At 40.4% G+C, this 26,836-nt stretch overlaps 3 protein-coding genes across 3 annotated transcripts; 2 read left to right on the top strand and 1 right to left on the bottom strand.

Moving 5' to 3' along the window:
* The first annotated feature begins 602 nt into the window (after positions 1 to 602).
* LOC112049238 (transmembrane protease serine 9-like) lies at positions 603 to 13,677 on the top strand. Its single transcript, XM_052887607.1, has 10 exons — positions 603 to 1,569; positions 2,395 to 2,662; positions 3,797 to 3,892; positions 4,797 to 4,987; positions 6,487 to 6,552; positions 9,381 to 9,575; positions 11,207 to 11,474; positions 11,949 to 12,044; positions 13,023 to 13,216; positions 13,573 to 13,677. Exons 1-10 carry the CDS (start codon positions 1,366 to 1,368, stop codon positions 13,675 to 13,677), a joined length of 1,683 nt encoding a protein of 560 aa, XP_052743567.1. The 5' UTR covers positions 603 to 1,365.
* Positions 13,678 to 15,075: 1,398 nt separating this feature from the next.
* LOC112049218 (collagenase-like) lies at positions 15,076 to 19,248 on the top strand. Its single transcript, XM_024087017.2, has 5 exons — positions 15,076 to 15,270; positions 16,263 to 16,530; positions 17,600 to 17,695; positions 18,293 to 18,486; positions 19,144 to 19,248. Exons 1-5 carry the CDS (start codon positions 15,076 to 15,078, stop codon positions 19,246 to 19,248), a joined length of 858 nt encoding a protein of 285 aa, XP_023942785.2.
* Positions 19,249 to 21,241: 1,993 nt separating this feature from the next.
* LOC112049217 (collagenase-like) lies at positions 21,242 to 26,753 on the bottom strand. Its single transcript, XM_024087016.2, has 5 exons — positions 26,556 to 26,753; positions 25,208 to 25,475; positions 23,823 to 23,912; positions 22,512 to 22,708; positions 21,242 to 21,346 (listed from the first exon to the last, which is right to left on the bottom strand). The coding sequence occupies exons 1-5, from the start codon at positions 26,751 to 26,753 to the stop codon at positions 21,242 to 21,244; spliced, it is 858 nt and encodes a 285-aa protein (XP_023942784.1).
* Positions 26,754 to 26,836: the final 83 nt, after the last annotated feature.

Raw genomic sequence — 26,836 nt, 5'->3', positions numbered from 1 at the left:
ATTATAGGTAGATTACAGGAAAACTTGTGCATATTATTATAAAACCAATTCATCAAAACTCATGTTATGTTTTGGTAAATACTATGTATATTGTATTAATATACGTAGGCTTAGATAAATATTTAACGAAACAAATAAGCCTGAAAATTATATAATTAGGTACAATTTCAGGTCAGTTTTTAAAATCGTGATAGATTAACATCGTTCGGAACCCTCGTCACGCGAGTTCAACTCGCACTTGTTCACTATCGACAGGACATGTGATCAGATCTTGTTCATGTGATCATGTGACAGTTGTCGATCGGATCTTGTGCCACATGGCTACAGATCCTGCTATTTCATGTTGATTTTTTACTTGTATGAACCACGATCAGAATTTTATCCTTTCTTAGCGGACATCTACTAACTATATACTACTTCCCTGCCAAATTTAATTTTTGTATATCAAGCGGTTTTTCAGCGAGTATGTGGACGTGTTTCTATGTAATACGGAATTTTGCCTTTGGTTTGGTATACATTTTACTTTTTAAAAAACAATTGTTTTTCATAATATCTTTGAAGCCTTTTTTATGATCTTAGGGGATGGGATTATAGGGGTGGGGTTAGTGGGCGTGGGATTTATAAACTCCATTCATCCTTATAAATGAATGCGAAAGATCATTCAATCATCATCATCACAAAATCTCAAAAACCGCTTGATATATAAAAATGAAATTTATCAGGGAAGTAGTATATAGTTAGTAGATGTCCGCTAAGAAAGGATTAAATTCTGATCGTGGTTCATACAAGTAAAAAATCACCATGAAATAGAATGATCTGTAGCCATCAGTGGCAATGGAATTTTGGTAAAGATAAGCCGTCCCAAAGAAATAGAAATTCATACCGCGTCCTGTTTCTCATACATCATCGTATAATATTATAAATAATATAAATATAAAAAATATCCATACATTATATTAATTACAACAATGAATATGTATGTATGTATGAATGTATAGATATTTAAAAGGACTTTGTCACGAGTCCTGTCGATAGTGAACAAGTGGGAAATGTGGAAGTGAGTTATCCATTAATCTAGTTTCGGAAATAAGGGGGGAGGGTCAATTTTCGTTGTTTTTTTTAAAATGACATAATAATATTAATATGTATTTTTAGCTTTGACGCTTTATCGTAACCGTAATCCACGCGGATTGCGATTGTTTGTTTTAAAATATTTACACGAATTCTTTGCAATTTAATCCAAGTTGACAATTTAATGTAATTTTAATCCGTTTTGAATGATGAATAGCTTCTTATTTAAAAATCGTATAAAAATATGCGTATATAAAGCGAGTGCGTGTTATCACGACACGTTCAGTCTGCAAGATGAAGGTCTTCCTGGTTGTTGCCTGCCTGGCCTTGGCCGTCTCCGCCGAGTTTGAATATGAATCCATCATCATGAAGGATTACCACGAGGAGTTCGGCATTCCGCAAGCCGCCCGCATCAAGGCTGCAGAAGATGCTCTGGACTTCGACGGCTCCAGAATTGCAGGCGGCACAGCTTCAGGTCTCGGAGCTCACCCCCACTTGGTAAAATATTTTGCTTTCACATTTCTTCAGATTTTTTTTTGAGATGAAATACAATAAGGAACTTAAGCTAACTTATTCTAATAAATATATAAATTGCCCACGTGGAATGGTGGAGAGAATACTGCCTGCAATTCCGTGCTGGACAGCCTGGTGCCTACCAGGCTGATTCTTTGCGCTAAAAGCAAAAAATAAGCCAGCCCTTCTGTCACTAAACTATCTACAATCGAATATCTAATATATCTATATAACTATCACAGTACTAACAGTCTGCGCTAAACTACGGACAGACGGACGTACAGACAGTCTGACATGGCGAAACTATAAGGTTCCTTGTGGACTACGGAACCCTAAAAATATTCTGTAAGCAGTGTATAATCGGATGCAATATTTATGGCGCCTCAGAAATATGCTGTGTATAAAGTATAATATAGCTTGACAAGTTCGTTGATGACACTCCCATGATATGCGGGCGACGGGGGAAAAGGACTGCGCGGATGTGAAGTCGTGCGCGCGGGGCAGATTAACCTCTATCACTCTCTGTTTAACACGATACTATAGAATGAGAAAGATAGCGGTGAATTCGAAACTCGCACTTGCGAGTTACACAAAACCTTGCTGCGCAGGAATGAAGTCGTGCGGGCATCGACACCCCCTTCACGACCCGCATGGACCATCGGGAGTGTTACGAACAAATTTGCCAAGATGTAAAATCGAAATGGTGGTGAATGATGCCCTGCCACCGCCCTCCTATATTATCTTGTATTGCGTAGCTTAACGCACGATGTTGGGAAACGTCTCAAAGATTGCGTCGTACACACATTCCAGGGTGGGTTGGTCGTCACTCTGACCGACAACCGTCAGTCTGTGTGCGGCTCCTCGCTCCTCACCAACTACCGGCTGGTGACCGCCGCCCACTGCTGGCAGCACGGCAACAGCCGCGGCAGACATTTCACCGTGGTGCTCGGCTCCGTGCGACTCTTCCAAGGCGGCCATCGCGTCAACACCAACAACGTCCAAATGCACGCATCTTACAACCAAAACACCCTCGCTAACGACATTGCTATCATCGCCATTCCCCGTGTTGGCTACACAAGTGAGTGGGTTACTTTTTTATTCTGTAAAAGTTAGTCCTTGACTACAATCTCACCTGATCGTAAGTGATGTAAACTAAGATGGAAGCGTGTTAACTTGATAGGAGTATGATAAAAATCCACGCCCCTTTCGGTTTCTACACGACATCGTACCGGAATGCTAAATCGCTTGGGTAAAGAATAGAAGAAAACGCGAAACGTTTTGAGGTAATTGGGCTATTTTTTCAAAGTGGTTTTTTTATAGTAGGTAGGTACCTATCCATAAGTCAGGCTAGAATCAAATGGCATTGTCCTGCACGTTTCTTTTGATTGGTTTAATCACGTCTATAAAATAGTAAAAAATAATTTTTGGGGTTCCTTCCTTAAATGTAAAGAAAGGATGTTATTGTGTTATAATATCACTATCGGTATTTTTGCATTATAAGGTTTAAAGTTCTCATTTAATCTACGGAACCCGACACTGCGCGTAACCCGATACGCACTGCGCCGGATTTTAAATAAATTTTATTAGATGTATGTAAAGTTCCGAATTTAGTGCCTTGCTATCAGCAGGGTACTAACTGAAAGAAAGAAATCTGTCTGTGTGAACCTGTGTTCCCAGCCCCTGTAGCCTGTGGAACATTATGAAAAAAAACATACATACAGCCGAACGTAGAACCTCCTCCTTTTTGGAAGTCGGTTAACTAGAAAAATGTATGGGAATGACAGATCTTTATCACGTGACCTGTCGAAGCGTTTGCAATCGTAGAAAGAATCGACGTGTCACTCGTCTACATGAGCTGACATCATAGTTTAACAGAGAGATGGTCACTAAAAGAACCTACGATCCTTTCATATTTAAAGCCTCAATAGCTCGGTAAAGCCACTCACCCACTCCTAATACAATCTTTCCCGACTAACTGGAGGCGAATAGGAGGCGAATATATATTGGTCATATTTAAAAAGATATGGTAAATATTCTTTAAAAAAAAGGGGCCCGACTCATCACGAGAGATCGTGGTTCCTCCCCGTTGGTCTATTGTCGTACCCACTCCTATCAGTCTTTATCGACTAGATGGAGAGGAACGGAATTATTGGTCATATTAGAAAGATACGGCTAATATTCTTAAAAAATATATGGTTTTGTGTAATTTTAGATCACATCAGAAATATCAACCTGGCGTCCGGAAACAACCAGTTCGCCGGCTCCTGGGCTAATGTAGCCGGCTTCGGAAGAACCGGGGACGGAGCACGTAAGTCTTGTTCTATAATAAAGTCATAATTCATTATGAACTCTTTTAAAACGTTCACTACTTCTATAATAAAGTCACAATTCATTATGAACTCTTTTAAAACGTTCATTAAAATACAACGCTAGTTTAGTAACAATTCACAATTTCATCAATATCGTAATTAACAGTCAAAAAAATTATATTTCGTTGTATATAAAAATTTATTATACGTTGTAATTCAAAAATTGGGCGGGCCACATAGTTTGTAGAGCCGATGGACGTTGGTCCCAAGGTGCTGGAATGGCGACCCCGCACCGGAGTGTTGGTCGACCCCACTAGGAGCACCGCAAACATCAAGCGGGTTGCAGGGAGCCGCTGGATGCTGGCGGTGCGAGACCGCTGTGCTTGATAGTCCATGCAAGAGGCCTATGTACCAGCAGTGGACGTCCATTAGCTGATAATGATGATGATGAATCTAAAAATCATTTATGAATAATGAAACAACTCATATAACCATTCGCTGCCCGCGAGTATTTTATCGAAAAGCCCGTCTGCGTTAAAGAAGCCGACAGTCAGGGAATGCGGTTTTAATCTACCGTTGTGAGCCATTTCAAAAATCTTTATATTCCTCTATCGCGCGGAGCATGATACTGTGCTCGCCTATTGCCCTTAGTTTACTTTATATTTTTTTTACATGTCACGTAACGGGCGACCGGTCGTCCATTTAGGAGTCAAGTGGATAATATATATCAAACTTCACTTGGAAGTTCGTTTGATCATTTATATAACCTATCACTACGACACTTCAAATGTGTATGCGAAATTCCCCAGCCGCTGTACGCGGCACGAGTTTGAGGCGGCAATGGCGAAAATTCGGGCAGCATTTACCCGAGTGATCCATACTTGATGAATGTGTTGATTTCAGAACACGGTATCAGCAACAATCAAATTCTGGCTCACCTGGACGTGCAAGTCATCACCAACAACGTCTGCGCGCAAACGTTCAGAGGCATCCCCGCCTCCGTGCTCTGCGTTGGGACCTCCAACGGCCGCAGTCCCTGCCCCGGCGACTCCGGTGGCCCCCTGACCGTCGGCAGCGGCACCGGCCGCCAACTGGTAAGTCATCACCCACGGCGTCTGCGAGAAAAAGTTTGACAGGCCAGTTTGTCAAACATGTTTGTTTCTTGGCGGATGCCTTCGTTAGAAATAAGTACCTAGGTAATACATCAAGGGGCTGGAACTTACAAAGATTTTTGGACGTAGGAGATTATGCATGTGTTGGTTGCGAACTTAAATTAGTAGGCACAGAAATCAGACAGTAAGCGTACATAAATTTCAACCGCATCCTACGTGGTTAGTTGACCGAGTGGTGTAAATGGTCGAGTGGTGTGAACCTAAGATACGTTAAAATAACATGATTTCGAGCTCGGGTAACGGTACCAAAAAAAAATTTCTTTTTTTTTGTTTTTTTTTTCTTTTTGAAACAACTAATTTAAGTGTTTTACCCTCAGACCAATTATAGAAGGACCAGTATCGCACCCATATTCACAAACGAAATTTTCTGTCATTTTCTAAGAAAAACGAGCTTAAATTTGGTTTATATCTTTTAATAAAGTATAAGTTTTTGCCCGCTTTTTACATTATTCAACTACACAAAAAGGTATTTTTATGGAGCTCTTTAACCGACGAACACGATTACAACTATGAAAATTCGATGCTATAGAGACAGTTTTTATAATCGCATTAGATCGTTGATCATATACTTACAGAAAATTAACGTATAGCGAGGCAGGTCCTATACAATGGTTGGTCTGAGGTTTTACCAAACCTCGATGAAAAAAAAATAATGTCAAAAATCTCCATTTAAAATTGCCGCTGTTTTAGTTCTAAAATAATCCGTTTGCGGAACTGGTAGCGCTGCTATGTCCAACGTTTTCGTGTATGTACCTTCACTTCTTCTCCTTGGAGTAATATATTCTTTGTACTACATCATCAACGAATTTATAAAGCTGCAGTGCACAACCCAGGCGTCCTATATATGAGAGAGGAGGATTTGTAGTTAAGAGTTAAGACCAACAATGCTACTGCAATTTAGTTTACTACGAGTAACTACAGATGGCACTTGCAATGTGTGCAAAAGCTTGCAAACGAGCTGTGATAAAAGGAAATGCCTACCTCAGGCCCTGGCCTACCCTAAACACCCGGCAAATCACTTGTAGCAAAAAAATTGATAATTCTACTTTAATAATTGTTTTATCAAATTAGTTTTCTACAACGTTTTACGACATTTTTAATTCATCTATAATTTGTCCCCAATGGCTGACAAAGATCATTGACCATAAACCCTGAGGATTATTTGAGGATTGGTTCGTTTGTTTGTTTTAATTAAGAAACATTTTTATTAATCCAATTATTTAACCAGATCTTAATACATCATAATTATTATCATCTCCATAAAGGTACACTTTTATACGGGGGTATACTTGGGTTCCCTGGGCCGACGTTGTATTGGCTGGTGGGCATGGCCCAAACAGGCTCAAAAGGGCTAGAACTCAGAGCCGTAAAGCCAACAACAACAAAAATTAATTATATTACCAAGTTTCTCTCCTCTTCAGATCGGTATCGTGTCGTTCGGACACGTCGACGGCTGCCAGCGCAACTTCCCCGCTGCCTTCCAGAGAGTGACCTCCTTCAACGCCTGGATCCGTCAACGTATATAATTCTAAACAACATCTAATAAAAAAATTAACAACAATTCACATTTCTATGATTTATCTCCCATTTATATATTTTTATTTATTATATTAGACGAGCGGCGTAGCCTGATATATGTCTTTTTAGTTTTTGATGTATCCCTAAGTTTTGAAGCACAATGTAAAATTGGTACCAAAATTATTGCTGTGACAAACTACACACGATGTAAAACATTTTTTTCACTACTCTTGCTCAAAAACATTGTCATATTACCACTCCACAGCGGGGCTAAACAAGCATTTCAGCCTCTAGGGGCTAAAGTAATTTTGTTTTTTTAATTTTTGTATGTTACGAGTACTAGCCAAGTACTAGCCTACTTTATAACGAAGGAGGTTTTATTCGTAAATAGAATCATCGTAGGTAAAGCCCTTCTTCTTCTTCTTTTGGGTATATGGCTCCGCGCGTCGAGCGATTGAGCCAGAGCTAAGGTACTACTACTATAAAAAATCAAACCGACTTCAAAATTTTCGAAATATCGTCAATGAATTTGACCTGTTACAGTTTTATTACTTCTACCGATGCTGGGAATCATTATCAACATCCCATATTCGGCTCACCGTTGTGTACGGGTCTCCTCTCGGAATGAGAGGGGCTAGGTTAGGCCTGACCAATGCGGTTTGGCGGACTTTACACACGTAGAGAATTAAGAAATTTTTCAGGTTGCAACTGAAAATTTTCTTAATTCTCTCGGTTTCCTCACAATGTTATTCCTTCACCGTTTGAGATTCGTAATATTTAATTTCTGCTGAAAATTCTGACATCACTGAAAAGTTGGAGGTGCATGCCCCGGACTAGATTCGTACCTGGGCCATCGGAATCGAAGGCAGAGGTCATATCCACTGAGCTATCACGGCTTGTGCCGTAGTATGATGCATAGTTAAAAAGTGGAGAGACCCACAATGCAACAGAAGCAGAGGAAGTTTAGTGAGTAAACAGCTGACCCATATTGCAACGGAATATCAGAAGTGAGAGATACAAATGGAATAATTGCATATAATAAGAAATGACGTAAATAAAGTTTGGCCATGCCCGACTGTCCGTCTGTCCGTCCGCGGTTTAGTTTAAAATTCTAAAAACTTCAATTTAGCAGGAGGTATATAGTTGGACCAGAATTGTTAAATTGCTATGTAAGCTTTCTAACAACTGTTAAGAGTTTATTAGTTACTAGCGGACGCCCGCGACTTCGTCCGCGTGGAATTCAGTTGTTTACAAGTCCCGCGGGAACCATGGATTTTTCGGGATGAAAAGTAGCCTATGTGTTAATCCAGAGTAAAATCTATTTCCATTCCAAATTGGAGCCAAACCGCTTAATAGCCGCTGCACAAAGGAGAAACAAACATACATACACAACTACACACACACAAACTTTCGCATTTATATATTAGTGTGATGTGATGTCATGTGATACAGGGTGATCAAGAGTATTTCCCATAACTTCAAGGTGTTGACAAGTCCTCATATAGGAGCCGAACTGCATAACTGTATGTTTTCATACAAAGTAATTCAAATAAATCCGACTATCCATGTAACACACGCCTTTATCTATCCTTGCATTTTAAAATACGTAATCCTAGTGATAAAACTGTCGATATCGACGATGTGATATCACTTCACTAGTGGGCTACGTCATGATATGTATCAATGAATAAGTTTGGCTTGATTATAATATAAGGATGCGATAAAAGGTACGCAATTTAAGATTTATTTACAAAAGAAATATTTAATATTCCGAAAATATTCATTTTAGAACACATGTTCCTTAGACATTTATTTAATTTTCCATATAGAATATTCCTATAGAGTTATGTGATATACTCCCGAGCACCCTGTATAGTATCTAATGGTCTGGTTGGATATGAAATGGATATGTCAATCTAATCGAAAGTATATACTCAAAGTGTCAAGCAAGAGTAAAATTAGAAAAAGGAAGGTGATACTTTTGAAATAAGTAGCGACTTAAGGCAAGGGGACCCCCTCACCCCTAAAATCTTTACAACTGCCCTCAAAACTGTATTCAAAAATCTGGAGTGGGAGTGGATAAAGGCATAAAAATAGACGGTGAAAATCTCAGTCGCGGACGATATCGTTGTCTTATATACTATACTAGCGGACGCCCGCGACTTCGTCTGCGTAAAATTCGACGTCAACTTTACTACTAACCCTACCCTACCCCTACCTTACCCAACCCCTACCTCTACCCATGCGCATGCGAATAAGTCTGTTTAAGAGGATTTTCGGTGCGATCTGTATGAGAAAAACTGTGATAACTCGGCTAATATATATGATACCTATATAAACTATAACACTCCCCGATAATGTAGCATTCTACTGGTGAAAGAATTTTTAAAATCGGACCAGTAGTTCCAAAGATTACCCCATTTAAAAATGTGACAAACTTACAAACTTTACCTCTTTATAATATTAGTATAGATATACCGTATAGAATCTAATGGTCTGGTTAAGTATACATTCGCACACGGTTAAATGGTTCGTCGTTTTATTGCGGTACTCTGAAAAGTTATAAATAAAAATTATAATTGTTTTATCAACACTTAAACAAATCTATATAAACCCTAAAGGTAATAATTTATGTTAGTGGATAAAGTTTGCTTTTCTAACTTTTCGTTAATCCTGTTGGCAGTTTAATATCGTTTTAATTCTCAGATAATGAGTAGATTTGTGGAATAGGTACGTTGAATAGGACATAATATAAAAAGCAGAGGTGTGTAGAGAAACGGCACATTCGTTGGCAAAGATGAAGCTGTTACTGGTCGTCGCAAGCCTGGCCCTGGCCGTCTCCGCGGAGTATGGTCCTCTCATGAAGGATTACCATGAGGAGTTCGGCGTGCCTCAGGCTGCCCGCATCAAGGCCTTTGAGGCGGGGCTGGATTTCGACGGCTCCAGGATTGCAGGCGGCAGTGCTTCGGCCCTGGGGGCACATCCTCACATGGTAGCCTTTTTATCATTTATTAGATTTATTTTTAATTTGATTTTTTTTCTGAAGGTGGCGCCAGTGACAGAAAAATTGAGGATTAGAAGGTTAGCTTGGTATGGACATGTAATGCGTAGAGAGGAAAGTCATATTACTAGAAAAATGTTGAATGTGCAAGTGGAAGGTCATAAGAGGAGAGGAAGGCCAAAGAAGAGATGGTTGGATTGTGTGAAAGAGGACATGTGTGTTAAAGGAGTGGATGATGAGTTGACGAGTAATAGAGGCGAATGGAAAAGATTGACATATTTTTCCGACCCCACTTAAGTGGAATAAGGGTAAGGAGATGATAAGGAACTTAAGCTAACTTATTCTAATAACTACACAAATCATGCCCACGGGGAATGGTGGCAAGAATACTGGCTGCATTTCCGCGCTGGACAGCCAGGCTGATCCTTTGCGCAAAAAGTTATTGTTGTTATTAGATTGATTATTATCAGCCTATTTTATTACACTACACGGACTTTTCTTATATTATCATAGGCGTGTTTTTAGGAGGTCTAAAGTAGACAAAAGTTCATCAGCTATTTTTTTTTTTGTTTCAATATGACTTTGCTTAAGCATTTAGCCAGTCGTCAAGTAATTTTGTCAAATAATTTACCCTATTTGATAAAAATTATAGTCATTGTCATTGTTGTTAGTCAGTCAGAAAGAGTAAATTAATCAGTCTTAGTCAAATTATGTCATACATTAGTAAGGCGAAGGTAACTTTACTTTATTATTATGTTAGTTTGCATTTGTGTACCTTTACCTGCTTAGCTGACGTCTTACCTAACTATATATAACATGTAAAAATATCTTCTGAGTACCTTCATCTTTAAGACATCTAAAATATTTGATTTAAGTACATTACATTATTGTTAATTGACCAGTTATTCCAGTGGAATTGAATAAACAAAACATAATAATAAAAATAAGTTTATAACATAACTATGTTACTATTTGCATTCACTCCGTGATATTTCGTTGTTTTATCTATTCATTATACCACATTGGCGCAGTCCGTAGGATTGCCAATTTATTAAGCATGAATCATATTAATAAACTACGGACGCCCGCGACTTCGTCCGTTTGGAAGTCGATGTAAACTTTAAACTCCCTTCTATTTATATTTTGGCATATTTTAAATACAATAAAAAGTCCACTAGTTCTTATAAGGTAGAGTTAGAGTTAGAGGTACCAATTACAAGTACCAATGTTTATACTTGAAAAATAAAGGACTTTCCATACAAACTTTCAACCCCTATTTCCCCCCCCACATCTGATTTTATTTTCGCGGCAAAATGTTTCCTATAACCTCGGTCTCAAATAGCGCCAAGTTTCATTTAAATTAATGCAGTAGTTTCAGGGTTTACAATAAAAGAAAAAACCCCAGAAAAACAGACAGACAAAAAATATATAAAAAGCATTGGCTTTAGTACCAATCGATTATAATGCCCTACGAAAAAAAATTAAAATTTTTCTGATGTATAGAATTTGACCTGTTACAGTTTTATTTTAAGTACATACCTACTATATTTGGCGCAGTCCGTAGGATTGCTTCTTCATTAAGTATGAATTATGGTATTATTAAGGACTTACACATATTCCAGGGTGGTTTGATCGTCACTCTGACTGACAACCGTCAGTCTGTGTGCGGCTCCTCGCTCCTCACCAACTACCGGCTGCTGACTGCCGCCCACTGCTGGCAGCACGGCACCAGCCGCGGCAGACAATTGACCGTGGTCCTCGCCTCCATACGACTCTTCCACGGCGGCCATCGCGTCAACACCAATAACGTCCAAATGCACGCATCTTACAACCAAAACACCCTCGCTAACGACATTGCTATCATTGCCATCTCGCGCGTTGGTTACACCAGTAAGTACTTTTCCTTCAGGAAGGGAAGTCTTCATAGATACTCTAATAGATACTACAGGACTCTTACTGGACACTGTTACGACTTCTGGCACCCTGTTAGCCGTTATATGTAACACTTCTGTCTATCCCTTATTTTGTAGTAAGTAGGTATTGCCTATACCAAAGATTTCACTGTGGTGATCCCAATATTTTCACTGTAAGGGGTAATTACGAATACTTAAATATCTAAGTCATCTTATCAGAAGATGAATAGAAGAACAATTGCTATTCAGGCAATGTAAAGTCAGAACAAATCGAGATCTAAAATCAGTGTCTTACTTAGTTTATTTAGAAATGAAATATTTTTGTAACACAACACAGTTTTAACAAAGACAAAATCATAATTCAAACAATAGGTACAGTCTTGCACCACAGAGAACTGCGAAATATCGTATGAAACTTGTCCATTATTTTGACGATGATTTGTAATTCTAGATCACATCAGAAACATCGGCCTCGCCTCCGGAAACAACCAGTTTGTCGGCGCCTGGGCCAACGTCGCTGGCTTCGGGAGAACCGGTGACGCTGCTCGTAGGTTCTATTTACAGTATCTATATCTATCTATACTATCTCACCTATCTAGGCAGGGAGAGCAACACGAGCGGAGGAGGGGAGTGTTAATCGATTGTCAAGGAATTCCTTAACCCTACATCCTGTAGTCACAAGTCCAGGACTCTGCTCGGAGTTTTTCTCTTTACCACGCGATGGACCCGGCACCTGCACGGTGAATCCATGGAATACTATGATATTCGTCCCTCTATAATAAAACTGTAACAATTAACAGGTCCAATTCTGTACATTGAAGATATTTTGAATTTTTTTGTTGGAGGACAATCGATACTGAATGAATTCAATTGAAATTAGGGACATTTTGTGATCATTATACGAAGAAACTTATGAAATACTTTTGATCTCGAAAATAATATAAGAAGGGCGTGAAATAGGGGTAGAAAGTTTGTATGGAAAGTATTTTTAAGTGAATTTTTTAAAAACTGGTAGGTGTAATATGAGATTAATATTGTAAATTATGAAACAGGGATGAAAGTTCCACGCGGACGAAATTGCGGGCATCCGCTAGTTATTAATATTTGAGATTATCCTTATAATACTTATTAGACGTATTATTTTTTATTATTGCAGAAAGCCACGACCTTTTGAAGCGAACGAATCGATATTAGAGAGAACTTTGTTTTATAACATGTATCGACTTATCACATTACTTACTTTTTAAGCTACTCAACTACCAGAATTTGTTTCGGATTAAGTAAAAGCATTAAAAGTCGCATGATAGACTACCAGAACTTGATTCGGATTAAGTAAAAGCGTTAAAAGTCGCATGAGAGACTTAAATAGACTTTCATAATTTTTTTTAATTTATTACAGCTTCTTATTGGTTTTCACGCTTCGCTAACGTTACGCATAATACTTTAATAATTGCCAGTAAGAAAAAATATTAAATTTCATCCCGCTCTGATGGTTTTTCTAAAGAATTTCTACGGTATATTTCAGAACACGCTATCACTAACAACCAGATCTTGGCTGAACTGAACCTCCAAGTCATCGGCAACGACGCGTGCCGTCGCGTCTACGGCAACTCCATCCTCGCGTCTACCATCTGCACGGCAACACCCGGCGGGCGCGGACCCTGCCCTGGAGACTCCGGCGGCCCTCTGACCGTCGGCAGCGGCACCGGCAGGCAACTGGTGAGTTATATCAACATCGCCTCTTGACTCAGCTCCGAATGGGGATGGAAAAAATCAACGGGTTACCCCTCGGACAAGCCAAGCCTCGAGGCCCGTACCCTCACCCAACATTCTTGGGAGGAGATGATCCGACTGCTGCTGATCGTCTCTTGAATGACCAATTTCTTCTCTGGTGCAGTTGGTTTCGTCTTCGGCAGAGTTGGTATGGTATGGCTTTTCTGGTATCTGGGCTACTTTCTACCCTTCCGAAAAAGATACGGCCGGGCAATATAGTGTTCTAATATGATGTTCTACTTAGAAATAAAATTTACGAGTATATCCACTCACAAATACACAATATGTGATTCCCCTTACAGATTGGTGTAGTATCATTCGTACATCGCGACGGCTGCACTAGAAGCCAACCTGCGGGCTACGCCAGAGTCACTTCCTTCCACTCCTGGATCAGCCAGCGTATATAAACGACAAATACACTTCTCCAAGTAAATTAAATGAGTAATAAACGCTTCTATAAAATAATGTGTTTTATTCAAACTGTTTTAACGTCTCAAAGAGACTGTCCACCACCTGTCTTCAGAGGATCCTCGAATACTTCGGTCACATTGCCAGGAGAGAAGGAAATAACTTAGAGAAACTATCACGAACAAAGTCGAAGGAAAGAGACCTCAAGGACGTTGGTTAGTCAAACCAAATCGCGCCACTCTTCGCACCAAGGTACACGAGGCTCTGCAAGTCGCGATAAGCCACATGGCGTGACATCGTCAGAAAGCAAGCTTGTATTAAAGTGCACGACCCTCAGTAATGAGAAATAGGAGGCAAGGAGGATTTATTCTGTTTCTTTGGGTTCATCATCATTCATCATTATCAATTCATATTATGCTCAGGGGTTAGGCCAATATTCACCACGCTGGCCCAATGCGCATTGGCAGAATTCCCACATGTAGAGAATTAAGAAAATTCTCAGTTATGCAGGTTTCCTCATGATGTTTTCTTTTACCGTTTGATACTCGTGATGTTTACTTTCGTAAAAAGCATATAACTGAAAAGTTAAAGTTGTAGGTGCATACCCCGGACAGTATTCGAACCTACGCCCTCCGTAATCGGAGGCAGATGTCATATCCACTGGGCTATCACGGCTCTTTGGGTTCAGCAACCTGTATTATTTTACTGCCACTATTATTAGATTTAGATTTTCTTATGGAAATCTTTAAAAAGAAAATTTATTTATATTTACTTCATAATTAGGGCTTACATTAAAATCTTTTCTTCACTGCGTTGAGATCGAATAGCATGTCAGCCACGACACGAATTTTGCTATTTGGTCTTTCTGTGATTGCCACAGCGCGTCGTGACCTATTTTACCGCTCACTGAGCGTTTTCGATCTTTGAGCGTAACATATAGTTATAAGTGAAGCTAATATAAATGTGTTGATAAAAATATGAAGGTTTTAATTTGTAATTTTGCTAAATTGCTGCTTCCATAAGACTATTTAGAGTTTCGATATAATCTAGAGTAGGTATAGGTAATGGTTGTTGTTTCGGATGACACGGTGAATCAAGAATGGTTCTTCATCTTCACAAGGAACCTTATAAAGTTTTGAACAAATAGCTATAACATTCTGATAGAATGATGCGTACATATTTGGTGGGTTTTTACAAAAATCGAAATCTATATAAACCAAACTTAATTTATGTCAGCAGATAAAGTATGCATTACCTTACTTTTCGTTAATCCTGGTGGCAGTTTAATATCACCTTAATTCTTAGATAGTAAGCGCGTACGTACGAATTCTTCGAATAAATAAAAAAATATAAAAAAAACTGTAGTGTGTAGAGGAAAGGCACATTCGTTGCCAAAGATGAAGCTGTTACTGGTCGTCGCCAGCCTGGCCCTGGCCATCTCCGCGGAGTATGGTCCTCTCATGAGGGATTACCATGAGGAGTTCGGCGTGCCTCAGGCTGCCCGCATCAAGGCCTCAGAAGCGGGGCTGGACTTCGACGGCTCCAGGATTGCAGGCGGCAGTGCCTCCGCTCTGGGAGCACATCCTCACCTGGTATGCTCTATTATTTCTTATCAGATTCCTTATCGTCAGTCTATTTTATGAGCACACTACAAAGGTCTCCTTTTATACTTAGTAGAGGGGTTTTGGAGCTTGGACTTAATCCTGCTACAATGCATGTTGGCTAATTAAGGTTGATTCCCACTACTGGAAAATATGACTTACTTAGCTCAACGGCAACGCGGTCGGTCTCAATACCGAAGGGTGGTGGAACTGGTGATTCGATCCCACCCCGTTGCACCATTGTCGTGCCCACTTCTAATACAGTCCTTCCCGACTAGTTGGAGGGGAATGGGAATATTGGTCATATTTAAAAAGATACGGCAAATATTCTTTAAAAAAAAATGTCCCACAATATGAATGTCTAACTCCTTAGTACTTATCTGTACAGCGTAGATATTCATATCTTTATGTATCACCAATATTTTTATGCATCGCAATATTTCACTCACTCATTTCGTAAACGTAAGGTTACCTGAAAACGATAAGGCCGCCTTTTTGTATACATCTTTTTTATCTCTTATTTGTTTATTATATTGTTTGTTTCCTACTTTTTAATCGACTTCAAAAGTATCTTCAGTTTGAGTCTGTTTTGTTTTCGTGGTGTACAAATAATATAAATATAGCTATCATAGCCCAGTGCCGTGATAGCCCAGTGGATATCTCCTCTGCCTCCGATTCTGGAGGGTGTGAGTTCAAATCCTGTCCGGGGCATGCACCTCCAACTTTTCAGTTGTGTGCATTTTAAGAAATTAAATATCACGTGTCTCAAACGGTGAAGGAAAACATCGTGAGGAAACCTGCATACCAGAGAATTTTCTTAATTCTCTGCGTGTGTGAAGTCTGCCAATCCGCATTGGGCCAGCGTGGTGGACTATTGGCCTAACCCCTCTCATTCAGAGTGGAGACTCGAGCTCAGCAGTGAGCCGAATATGGGTTGATAATGATGATAGCTATCATACTTTGGTGCCCGTTGTCCTTTTCAGGGTGGTCTAATAGTAACTCTGACCGACAACCGTCAGTCTGTGTGCGGCTCCTCGCTCCTCAGCAACAACAGGCTGCTGACTGCCGCCCACTGCTGGCAGCACGGGAACAGCCGCGGCAGAGCTGTGACTGTTGTCCTCGGCTCCGTCTTCCTCTTCCAGGGCGGTCATCGCGTCAACTCCAACAACGTCCAAATGCACGCGCAATACAACCAGAACAATCTAGCTAATGACGTCGCTGTCATCACTATTCCCAACGTTGCCTACACTAGTAAGTATTCATCATTAACAACCCATATTCGGCTCACTTTTGACATCGAGTCTCCTCTAAAAAAGAAAGGGGTTAGACTATTGTCCACCACGCTTCCCAAATGTTGACTAGCAGACTTCACACACGTAGAGAATTAAGCCACCATTTGAAACTCGTGATATTAAATTTCTTAAAATGCACATAACTGAAAAGTTTTTTTTAACTTTGATTTTAAAGTTATTAAAATAAATTAAAACTAATTAACAGTATATTAAATTTAAATTTATAATAATTAAAATAATCATAAGAAATACACCCCCATTAAATTTGTTCACACAGAGGTAAGGTACCCAATACGCTGGCGCTAGTACCCCTCTGGATTACCCTTTGGGCCAAAGAAGCTCCAGATCTTGGGTCACCTGAAACATGGATCAATTTGTCAGACATAGCATTGAAAAATTTTTTAGAATCTGTTGACCGTGGGCCTAAAGGCAAGCGCCGCAAATATATAGTCATTCGATATGACCGAGTATTTACGACGCTTACAAAATTGAGCGTATTCAGCAGCTGCGCCAGGCGTTTGGGACGTGCGTGATAGATGAGACGCTGCCAACGTATCTACGCAGGTTGCGTCCCATAATACAGCACGCCCCCTAGACCACGGCACTATTATTATCCCGTCGAGCCTCTTGCCTGAACAACTGAACAAGTCATCCCTGAACAATCTGGAAGGTTCTAATGGCGCGATGAATTATATCATTAATAGTACCATAGCGATACAAACGAAAAGCGCTTCTGCTGCAGCTGAGTCCGTGATGACCAAATTGATCCACGCGGCTACCACAGGGGCAGACATGAGGCTCGCAAACTTTGACACTCAAACGTAAGCATACGGCTATGCGAAACAATATCCTATCAAGAACCGTACCCAAGTTATATGATGGCAAAGCCTGTAGCCAATGACCAGACTCCTTCTCAGATAACGCCAAAATACAAGCCTTATCTGATGGAGAAGTACATTGCTCTAAGACACGTTTATGTGTAAACAATAAAAAGTTGAAGGTTTTTAACGATTTTTGTAATATTTTAGATCACATCAGAAATATCGATCTCGCCACGGGAATCGACCAGTTTGTCGGCGCCTGGGCCAACGTCGCTGGCTTCGGCACAACCGGCGATGGACAACGTAAGATTTTTTATTAGACAGTTTTTATTTACTTTCAATAATTCATTGCGCATTTTACTTTCGTTTAAGTGTTTTATTTTCGTTATTTTATATCTTGTTCAATAAAGACTTAATCTATCAGTCTAACTTTCTTATCCTTGAAATATAGTTTTTTTTTTAGAACTATAAAAGAGAAATATCGCATCATATATAATTTTGTCGTATGTCGAAAGAGTTACGAAGTACTCAGGCTTGACTTTTTCCGACACTTCCTATAAAGCTACAATTCATATTTCAACCATTGTAAGCAAACCCTTCATCTATACTCAATAGTTTTTTAAAGATGTAAAGTCTATGGTATTGTAGGGGGTAATCTCTAGATCTACTGAACCTATTTTGTTTGAAAATTATTATACCACTACACCATATAGGCTAGGTAGGCAAAATTTTTTCCCAGTATTCTTACGGGAAAGGTTGAAACCGCGGGGCATCGGCTAGTTTTTAATAGAATTTCAATGAACTTTTAATTTCGTACAACTTCTCACAATCACATAATTATATTCCCCAATGAGAAAGAATATTTCGCGCCGCCCAAAGAAGTTCAACGGAATGTTTCAGAACACGCTATCGGCAACAACCAGAGTTTGGCTGAACTGACCCTTCAAGTCATTGGCAACGACGTGTGCCGTCGCGTGTACGGGTTTGCCATCCTCTCTTCCACCATCTGCACGGCCACACCCGGCGGCCGCGGGCCCTGTCCCGGGGACTCTGGGGGCCCTCTGACCGTCGGCAGCGGTGCCAACCGCCGGCTGGTGAGTATCAACTTCGCCTCTTGGACGATCTCTCTGGTCAGTCCTGGATTTGCCTATAAACGATTTAAGCTATTGCTTAGGGCAGTGGTAAAGTTACCTTAATCCATGACTGTCTTTGGCGCAGTTGGTGAGGATATAGTTTTCAAGACACAGAGGGTTTCCTTGGTTGTTCTGATGGTAAGCTTAGGTAGGGCTAAATCCTACTCTACCGACAAAGACATACGGCCAGGCGATTTAGTGTAAAATCGATGGTTTTTCATGTCCGTGCGTCCATGCCTTGAACAGCACTTGGCCGTCGGATCAACACAGGATATTGATTGTTACTGAGGTCTGTTTCGAGTTTATTAACCGAGGTACATAATAATCCTTGGCAGGTGCAGTATGTCCTTGTTTGATTTTCTCTTTTGATATAGAACCTACACGTCAACCTTCTAGTGCTAGAGTATGTACCGAACTATACACCGAACAGTTATTATAACTCTGTTGGAAGATGTTTTCGTACGTTGTGCTGTCATTGTGCTTCGTGTTCAGAATGAATTCGAAGTTTGACGCTTACTATATACTAATTATTGTTGAAAAACTATACATCAGTGGTCCGTATTACATATTATACTGTTGTGAGAACACCATTATATATGTATGTGACATTCGTTACAGATTGGTGTAGTATCGTTCGTACATCGCGACGGCTGCACAGCCAGCCATCCTGCGGGCTATGCTAGAGTCACGTCCTTCCAACCTTGGATCATCCAGCGATTATAAATGACGAACTTCACCCTTGGATCACCCAGCGCCTATAAACGACTAACTTTACCTTTAGAGCGTATATAACCACTTGTAAAGAAAAATTATGCTCTCGGATCACCCAGTGCTTATAATGACTAAATTCTTGCGCAAACGATCCAGCACGGAAATGCAGCCAGTATTCTTGCCACTATTGTGGGCATGATTTGTATAATTATTAGGATAAGTTAGCATAAGTTGCTTGTTGTATTCATTCTCAATAAAAAAAAAATGAAAATTTTGCAATAAATTTATAAATTACTTATTTTTAATTTTAATTTGATTAAAAAGATCTTTACGGTATTGAGCCGCCTCCATCCAGCGGCTCCCTGCTACCCTGCAGTGGCGTAGCATACGTCCGTTGGATGAAAATGCTTTAATTGCAATTTGGAGCGTCAGTACATCATCATCATTATCATAATCATCTTCGTCATAATCAACCGATGAATGTCCACTGCTGAACATAGGTCACTTGTGTAGACTTTGAAAAAGTACGGTATTAAGTCGCGACCATCCAGCGGCTCCCTGTTACCCTGCAGTGGCCTAGCATTATCGTCCACATGACGATACAGATTATCGTCATGTGGAACGTAAAGCCGAAAGGCAAAAAGTATCAAAATACTTGTACCTTGCTCACGAGAGTACCGCCATGTGGAATGTTGAGTCAACTATTATTGTTCCGATAGCCGTTTCAGTCAATGGTCTTATAGCGAAAAGCTTCGACCAACACCTTATGAAGCTTTTACTTAAAACTGCTGGATCAAGGGTTGGATACAGAAGGCAGTGATTGTTCAGATGGCGCGAATTGTGAGGTTCCTCACTCTGGAACCCTGATCACCGGTTGATTGGGCACTCAAAAGTCCCGCAGCGGGAGGGTTGATTTTTTTATAAATTTTTAAAAAAGGACAAATTACTGACCGAAAAACATTAGTACAAGTTGACCAGTTATCTGATAGCAATGCCACTACAATAGGTAAGATCCATCCATCTGGGCCAACAAAAAAAATCGGTTTTAATTTTTTTAGGGTCATTCATATATAGTCACGGATAATGTATTGATTAGGCACCCATTTAGATCTCGTATCTTTTGTCAGCAAAGTCAAAAACCCTACATTTATATTGAACCGGCTGACGCCGCGCGCTTTCACCCTCGTGGTTCCCGTTCCCGAAGGAATACTGAGATAATACAGCCTATAGCCTTCCTTGATAAATGGGCTATCTAACACTAAAAGAATATTTCAAATCGGACCTGTAGTTCCTAGGATTAGCGCGTTCAAGCAAACAGAAAACCTCTCCAGCTTTATAATTAGCATAGATTTGGAATCCATTTTCACGTTTATATTTTGATACTAGCGGACACCCGCGACTTCGTCCGCGTGAAAATCAATGTAAACTTTGAAGCCCTATTTCACCCCTTCTTATTTTACTTTCGCAATAATAAGTATAACCTTCTCCGTATTACGGTCTTAAACCAAGTTTCATTTGAATTCATTCAGTAGTCTCAGCGTGATGCCCGAATAACAAAAAAACACGGACAGACAGGTAGACATAAAATCGAAAAAAAAATGTACAGAATTGGTCTTATAAGTATAGATACTAGATAGCGCTGGCGTCCGTTATGCCACGGTAACCTTTGGTGTTACAAATGGTTTAAGTAATATCCCAAATTGCGAATAAATGTATAAAATTCAGTTTTATTATAAGTATAGATGATATTGATTTTAAAAATAACAGTTAACAAAGCTTTCACGACTTTAGTATGGTTTAAATTATAATCACTTGAGAGATCACAGATATTTTGAAATCAGAGACAAACACTTAAATTGTGATTGGAAACACGTGATAAAAACTCTCAATATCAAAACGTAGAAGGTCAAGGTGTAAACTCAAAGAAAGCATTTAAAATGTTCGCACTTAAAACCTTTTATTAAGTATTCAATTAATAGAAAAATAATTTGGTTTGTATGCAGGTTTACATTAGATTTCTGATCCAGGCGGTGAAGGAGGTGACTCGGACGAATCCTGCGGGGTGGCCTCTCTGGCAACCGTCGCGGTGACCGAACGAGGTGACACCGATCTGTGAACACGAATGACATTTAATTTTTATCTCATGCTTTCATCTCAATCTCACCTGATGCTAAGTGATGATGCAATCTAAGATGGAAGCTAATTTGTTAGAAGCAGGATGAAAATCCACAACCCTGTCGGTTTCTACACGACATTGTACCGGAACGCTAAATCGCTCGCTAGCCACAGCCGAAGCCTCCCACCAGCAGACCTGGACCAATTGAGGAAACCGCAATCGGCCCAGCCGGGGATCGAAACCAGGACCTCCGTCTTGTAAATCCACCGCGCATACCATTGCGCCACGGAGGCCATCAAAAGGCATCGTCAGAGGCATAGAATATGCCTCTGACGATGGCAGGCGGGCAGGCAGGCGCGTTTTACGGTTGGCATTGAAGCGTTTGCTTATATCAATAATTCATCATCATCATCATCATCATCATCATCATCATCATCATCATCATCATCATCATTAACAACCGATGGACGTCCACCGCTGGACATGGGCCTTTTGCATGGACTTTCAGACAAAACTGTCTCGAGCCGCGAGAAACCAGCGGCTCCCTGCACCCCACTTGATGTACTCGGTCCACCTTGGGGGTCTTGGGGGGGACTTGGGGGTCGCCATTCCAGCTCCTTGGGACCCCAACGTCCATCGGCTCTTCAAACTATGTGGCCTGCCTATTGCCACTTCAGCTTGCGACTCGCTGAGCTATATCAGTGACTTTGGTTCTTCTGCGGATCTCCTCATTTCTGATTCGATCACACAAAGAAATCCCAAGCATAGTTCGCTCCATCGCCCGCTGAGTGCCTCTGAGGGCCACAGTTAGCGACCATATCTATAACTGCTTTAATTAATAATTGCTTTAATTAATTTAATATGGGTATTGAATTTAATTAAGAATCCTCTATTGTGGGAGATATGTGAAGATCAGTTTGAAAGCAATGACACAGAAACTTTTAAAAATGTCATTTTCATGAAAGACGTCCCCCAGACGCGGCTCATCAAGAAAGGCTGTAGTGTATAGTTCCGGTTTAATTGTCATTTGCGTAAAGCGCTGTCAATTTTAGTCCAGGTTTTAGCCGCGGGACTTCTTTCATGAAAAGGATTCATAAGCGGTTTATCCAAGCGGTTTATCCTCCCTTAAGAAGTTATCACTTGAAAAAGAGCTACTGACCAGATCGCCAGTGTTTCTAGTGCCGGTGGCGAGAGGACCGCCGGAGTCTCCGCCGCAGGTGCTCCTGCCGTTACTAGTGTCGGTACAGATGACACTCGATACCACCACAGCGTTGCCGTAGGTGCGGGCGCAGATAGCGTTGGTGATGACTTGCAGGCTCACCTCGTGCTTGGCTTGGTTGGTGGTGATGGGCATGTCTGAAGATAGTGTCAGAGCGTTAAGGCGATTTTTAAAAGTGCTAAGCGTTCGGTGTTTTGTTTCATTATAATAGGGCAGTTGACTTATATCAAATTTAATATAAACAATATTAATAATGGAGTCAAATAATACATGAAACAAGCAAATGTAGGAAGACCTTAGAAACAGGTCCGATTTTGATGTTTTTTAACAGTAATGTTTTTTTATGTTATTTAAAATCAGAAATGTTTTGGTGCGAGGACGAAATTAATTTATATTTTTAAAAAATATCTATGCTATTTATATAAAAAATAATTTAAAAATACTACCTACTTCAAAAATATATAATAAAAATAGATAGAAAGTATTATAATATTTTCTATCTATTGTTCACATATAATGTATCATCTATGGTTCACTTTCAAGGCGGTGCCAATGGTCGAATTAATGGGCCGACAATCAGTCATCTACCGTTTTCCTAACTATAGGTTTCGAATTGTTTTTTCATATTTACAAAAAACTTATACTTGGTTTTAAACTAAAATTAATGGGTAAACAATAAATCGTCCCCTGTTTTCGTAATGTAAAACTAAGCATAACTTTTTATTGAGTAGTCCGATTTTAATAACTCTTTATTTTTTATAAAGGGTATATTTCGAAGTAGGTCCCATATAAATTTGGGAAAGCAATTCCAATCCTAAAGGTGGAAAAAGAGGGTACCTACTATTGATTGCGTACCCATTAATTGTTCCATTGACACCGGCTTCAAAGTAATCAGTAGATAGAAAATATTATAATGTTTTCTTCTGCTTATTATTCTTGCTTAAGTTTGTGTTTTTGGAGTCGGTAGTGTTTTGTTTTTTAATTATTTATTATATAAATAGCATAAATATTGTTTAAATAATATAAACGTGTTACGTTTTGTTAAATACTATACTAGTATATTATTACAATAATTTAAAGTTTAGTTATATATTTAACAAAACAAATAAGCCCAGAAGAAACGAGGATAATAAGATAATTATATACTAATTATTAATTAGCCAGGTCAGTTTTCAAAAACACGATTGATAGACGGAATTCTCCTAGTCCGGTTTTTTGTAAAATAAATTAGTTATAGACAGAAGCACTCACTGTCTCCGTTAGCGCCGAACCCTGCAGCATTCGCCCAGACGCCGACGAACTGGTTGGTTCCGGAGGCGATGCTGATGGGACCGATGTGAGCTGAAACATATTCACTCTTAATCACATGAGGTCCTGTTCCTACTCCTGATCAGAAGTTCCGGAGAAGAAGAGCCAACGGTAGAAGCCGACATGCAATCCTCCTTCCACCCTTGCAGACATCACTGAGTGCACCGTCCAGCACGGAGGGATGTCAAAGTGCCTGTTTTTACGATCATTCGACTTCCCAAATATGGTGGCGCCGCTGGGTTTTAGTTTGACTACAATCTCACCTGATGGTAAGTGATGATGTAATCTAAGATAGAAGCGGGCTAACTTGTTAGGAGGAGGATGAAAATCCACACTCCTTTCGGTTTCTACACGACATCGTACCGGAACGCTAAATCACTTGGCGGTACGTCTTTGTCGGTAGGCTGGTAACTAGCCACGGCCAAAGCCTCCCACCAGCTAGACCTGGACCAATTAAGAAAACCTCAATCGGCCCAGCCGGGGATCGAACCCAGGACCTCCGTCATTAAATCCACCGCGCATACCACTACGCCACGGAGGCCGTCAAGGCCGGCGAGTCTCACAGACGCGAGCGTAAACTGTGCAGTTCCTGACAGTGGTGACAATGGCTTAAGCTTAAATAAAATAAGCCTTGGCTGATTTTGTTGTGGGTTCCCGCTTTTAATTTTTAGTTTTGGATTACATTTAACACCGTTAATTTAAATTAAATTATGACATAACTTGACCCTTCAAAAGTGCTTATAAACTAAGCCTAATTGAAATAAATGAATTTAGATTTTTGTTAGGCGTAAAAACATTTCCCATCGATAAAAACACAGACTCTACTCGTATTGAGCGAAATTTTCATCACGAAGTTTTTCAAGAGCACACATACGGGTAACTCCGTTCGCGAGCCAAACGCTCAATACAACGGATTTTTGGAAATTTGAATACAAAAGAGGAGGTGAGAACTTCGCACCGGAAAGCGCAGTGTTTCGACCCCACTAGATGGAGCCCCTGGATGATGGCGGCTCGAGACCGTGGTGTTTGTAAGTCTATAGAAGAGGCCTATGTCCAGCGGTCGACGTATATCGGCTGCTTCTGTTGTAGATGCTGCTCTTGCTGATGTGTCGTCCAGCCCCAGAAGGGGGAGAGTGAAGAAAAAGGGACAAGGAACGAAAAGAGAAATAACTTGTAGGGAGTCAAGAAGGCGTCCCGGGAACACGCACAGAGCAAGTACCGGGTTCGCCTTCGGGCCGAATCGAGGATTCGGCCCAAATAACCGAGAGGTTGAAAAGGCCATGGGAGGAGGTGGGTTGCTCTTGCTGATGATGATGATGATTACTTACCGGTGAAACCAACGTGGGGCAAGGTTATCACGGCAATGTCGTTGTTCAGGTTGGCCATGTTGTAGTTGGCGTGGGTGACGACGTTGCTAGTGTCGACACGGTTGCCGCCTGTGAACAGCCTGTTGGAGCCGAGGACCACGGTGAACGTGCGCGCCTGGTTGAGGCCGTGGCGCCAGCAATGAGCGGCGGTCACTGCTCTGTTGTTGGACAGAAGGGAGGAGCCGCATACTGATGTCCTGCCGTTTGTCAGGGTGATTACCAGACCTCCCTGAGTAAGTGAACAGGTCAATTTATTTCACTGCTTCGTTGGTCCTGTGGTTGGCAATTATGGTTTCGGATCACGTCCTGGGTACGTATCCTATGTCGGGCTATATGAAATCTAACTTTTCTTTCTTCTAAGAAAGTTTCAGTTTATATTCTCAGCGTGGAGTTGAGAAATTGGTGGTACCCACCGTAGCTTGGAGAGAGAAAATTATAATTAAAAAAAAAAACGTGTGGCACTAGGGGACTGCCGCCGTAAAGCCATACCATTTTTTATCAAGTTATAAATTATTTATTTTATTTAGGCAGTATTTTTTTATTCTTTAGATAAGAATAAATAAATTAAAAATAATAAAATTTGCCTTTACTTTGAGCCGGAATCGAACTCTGTTAAGTTTGCTCCTTAGTTCCACGCCATTTGTACAGTTTAGTCGATATGAAATTGTCGAAATGTGTCAACTTATTGCACGACTTGGGTGTTAGATTTTTATTTCCGTTACAAAATTTCTTGATTCTTGGAGCCCGCGCTCAAAGCTCGTGATTAAGGCTATGCAATAACTTGAAAAATACGCTAGGAGCAGCACCATAATGGGCGTCAAATTATAGTAAGCGACACTTTTATCGTAAGTGTCGATTTTAGTAAGTGTAATTTTCAAAGGCGTCTAAACGTAATAAAATTGCTTGAATGAAGACAAAATTGGTGTAAAAAAATCTTCAAATTCCTAATTCAATGTATGAGCTGTGATAGCCCAGTGGATATGACCTCTGCCTCTGGATATGACCTCCAACTTTCAGTTGTGTGCATTTTAAGAAATTAAATATCACGTGTCTCAAACGGTGAAGGTGATAAACATCGTGAGGAAACCTGCATACCAAAGAATTTCCCTAATTATCTGCATGTGTGAAGTCTGCCAATCCGTTATTTGGGCCAGCGTGGTGGACTATTGGCCTAACCCCTCTCATTCTAAGAGGAGACTTGAGCTCAGCAGTGAGCCAAATATGGGTTGATAACGAACGGTAGAGTCCATTTAAATCAATATTTGGACACATACTTAATGCCAATTTCGATAGTTGTGAAAATTCTTACCAAATGAGGGTGAGATCCCACTTGCGATGGGCTTCCACCAGTAATCCTGGAGCCGTCGAAGTCTACTGACTCTTCAATCAGCTTGATGCGCGCAGCGGAGGGAATACCGATCTCCGCATGGTAGTCCTTGAAGATTGGAGGATCCACCACCTCGGCGGATGCCGCTGCCAAGAGTGCGAAGACGACCAGGAGTTTCATTGTTGCTGCCACTGCTGTTTAATACACAGCGCTCTAAATCGCCGTTATATATTTGGTTGTTTATCTTATCTGTACGAAGGGTC

The sequence above is a fragment of the Bicyclus anynana genome, chromosome 19, assembly GCF_947172395.1.
Source record: "Bicyclus anynana chromosome 19, ilBicAnyn1.1, whole genome shotgun sequence".
Taxonomy (NCBI): domain Eukaryota; kingdom Metazoa; phylum Arthropoda; class Insecta; order Lepidoptera; family Nymphalidae; genus Bicyclus; species Bicyclus anynana.
The sequence above is the reverse complement of the archived record's forward strand: the minus strand, read 5'-3'. Positions and strand labels throughout refer to the sequence as shown.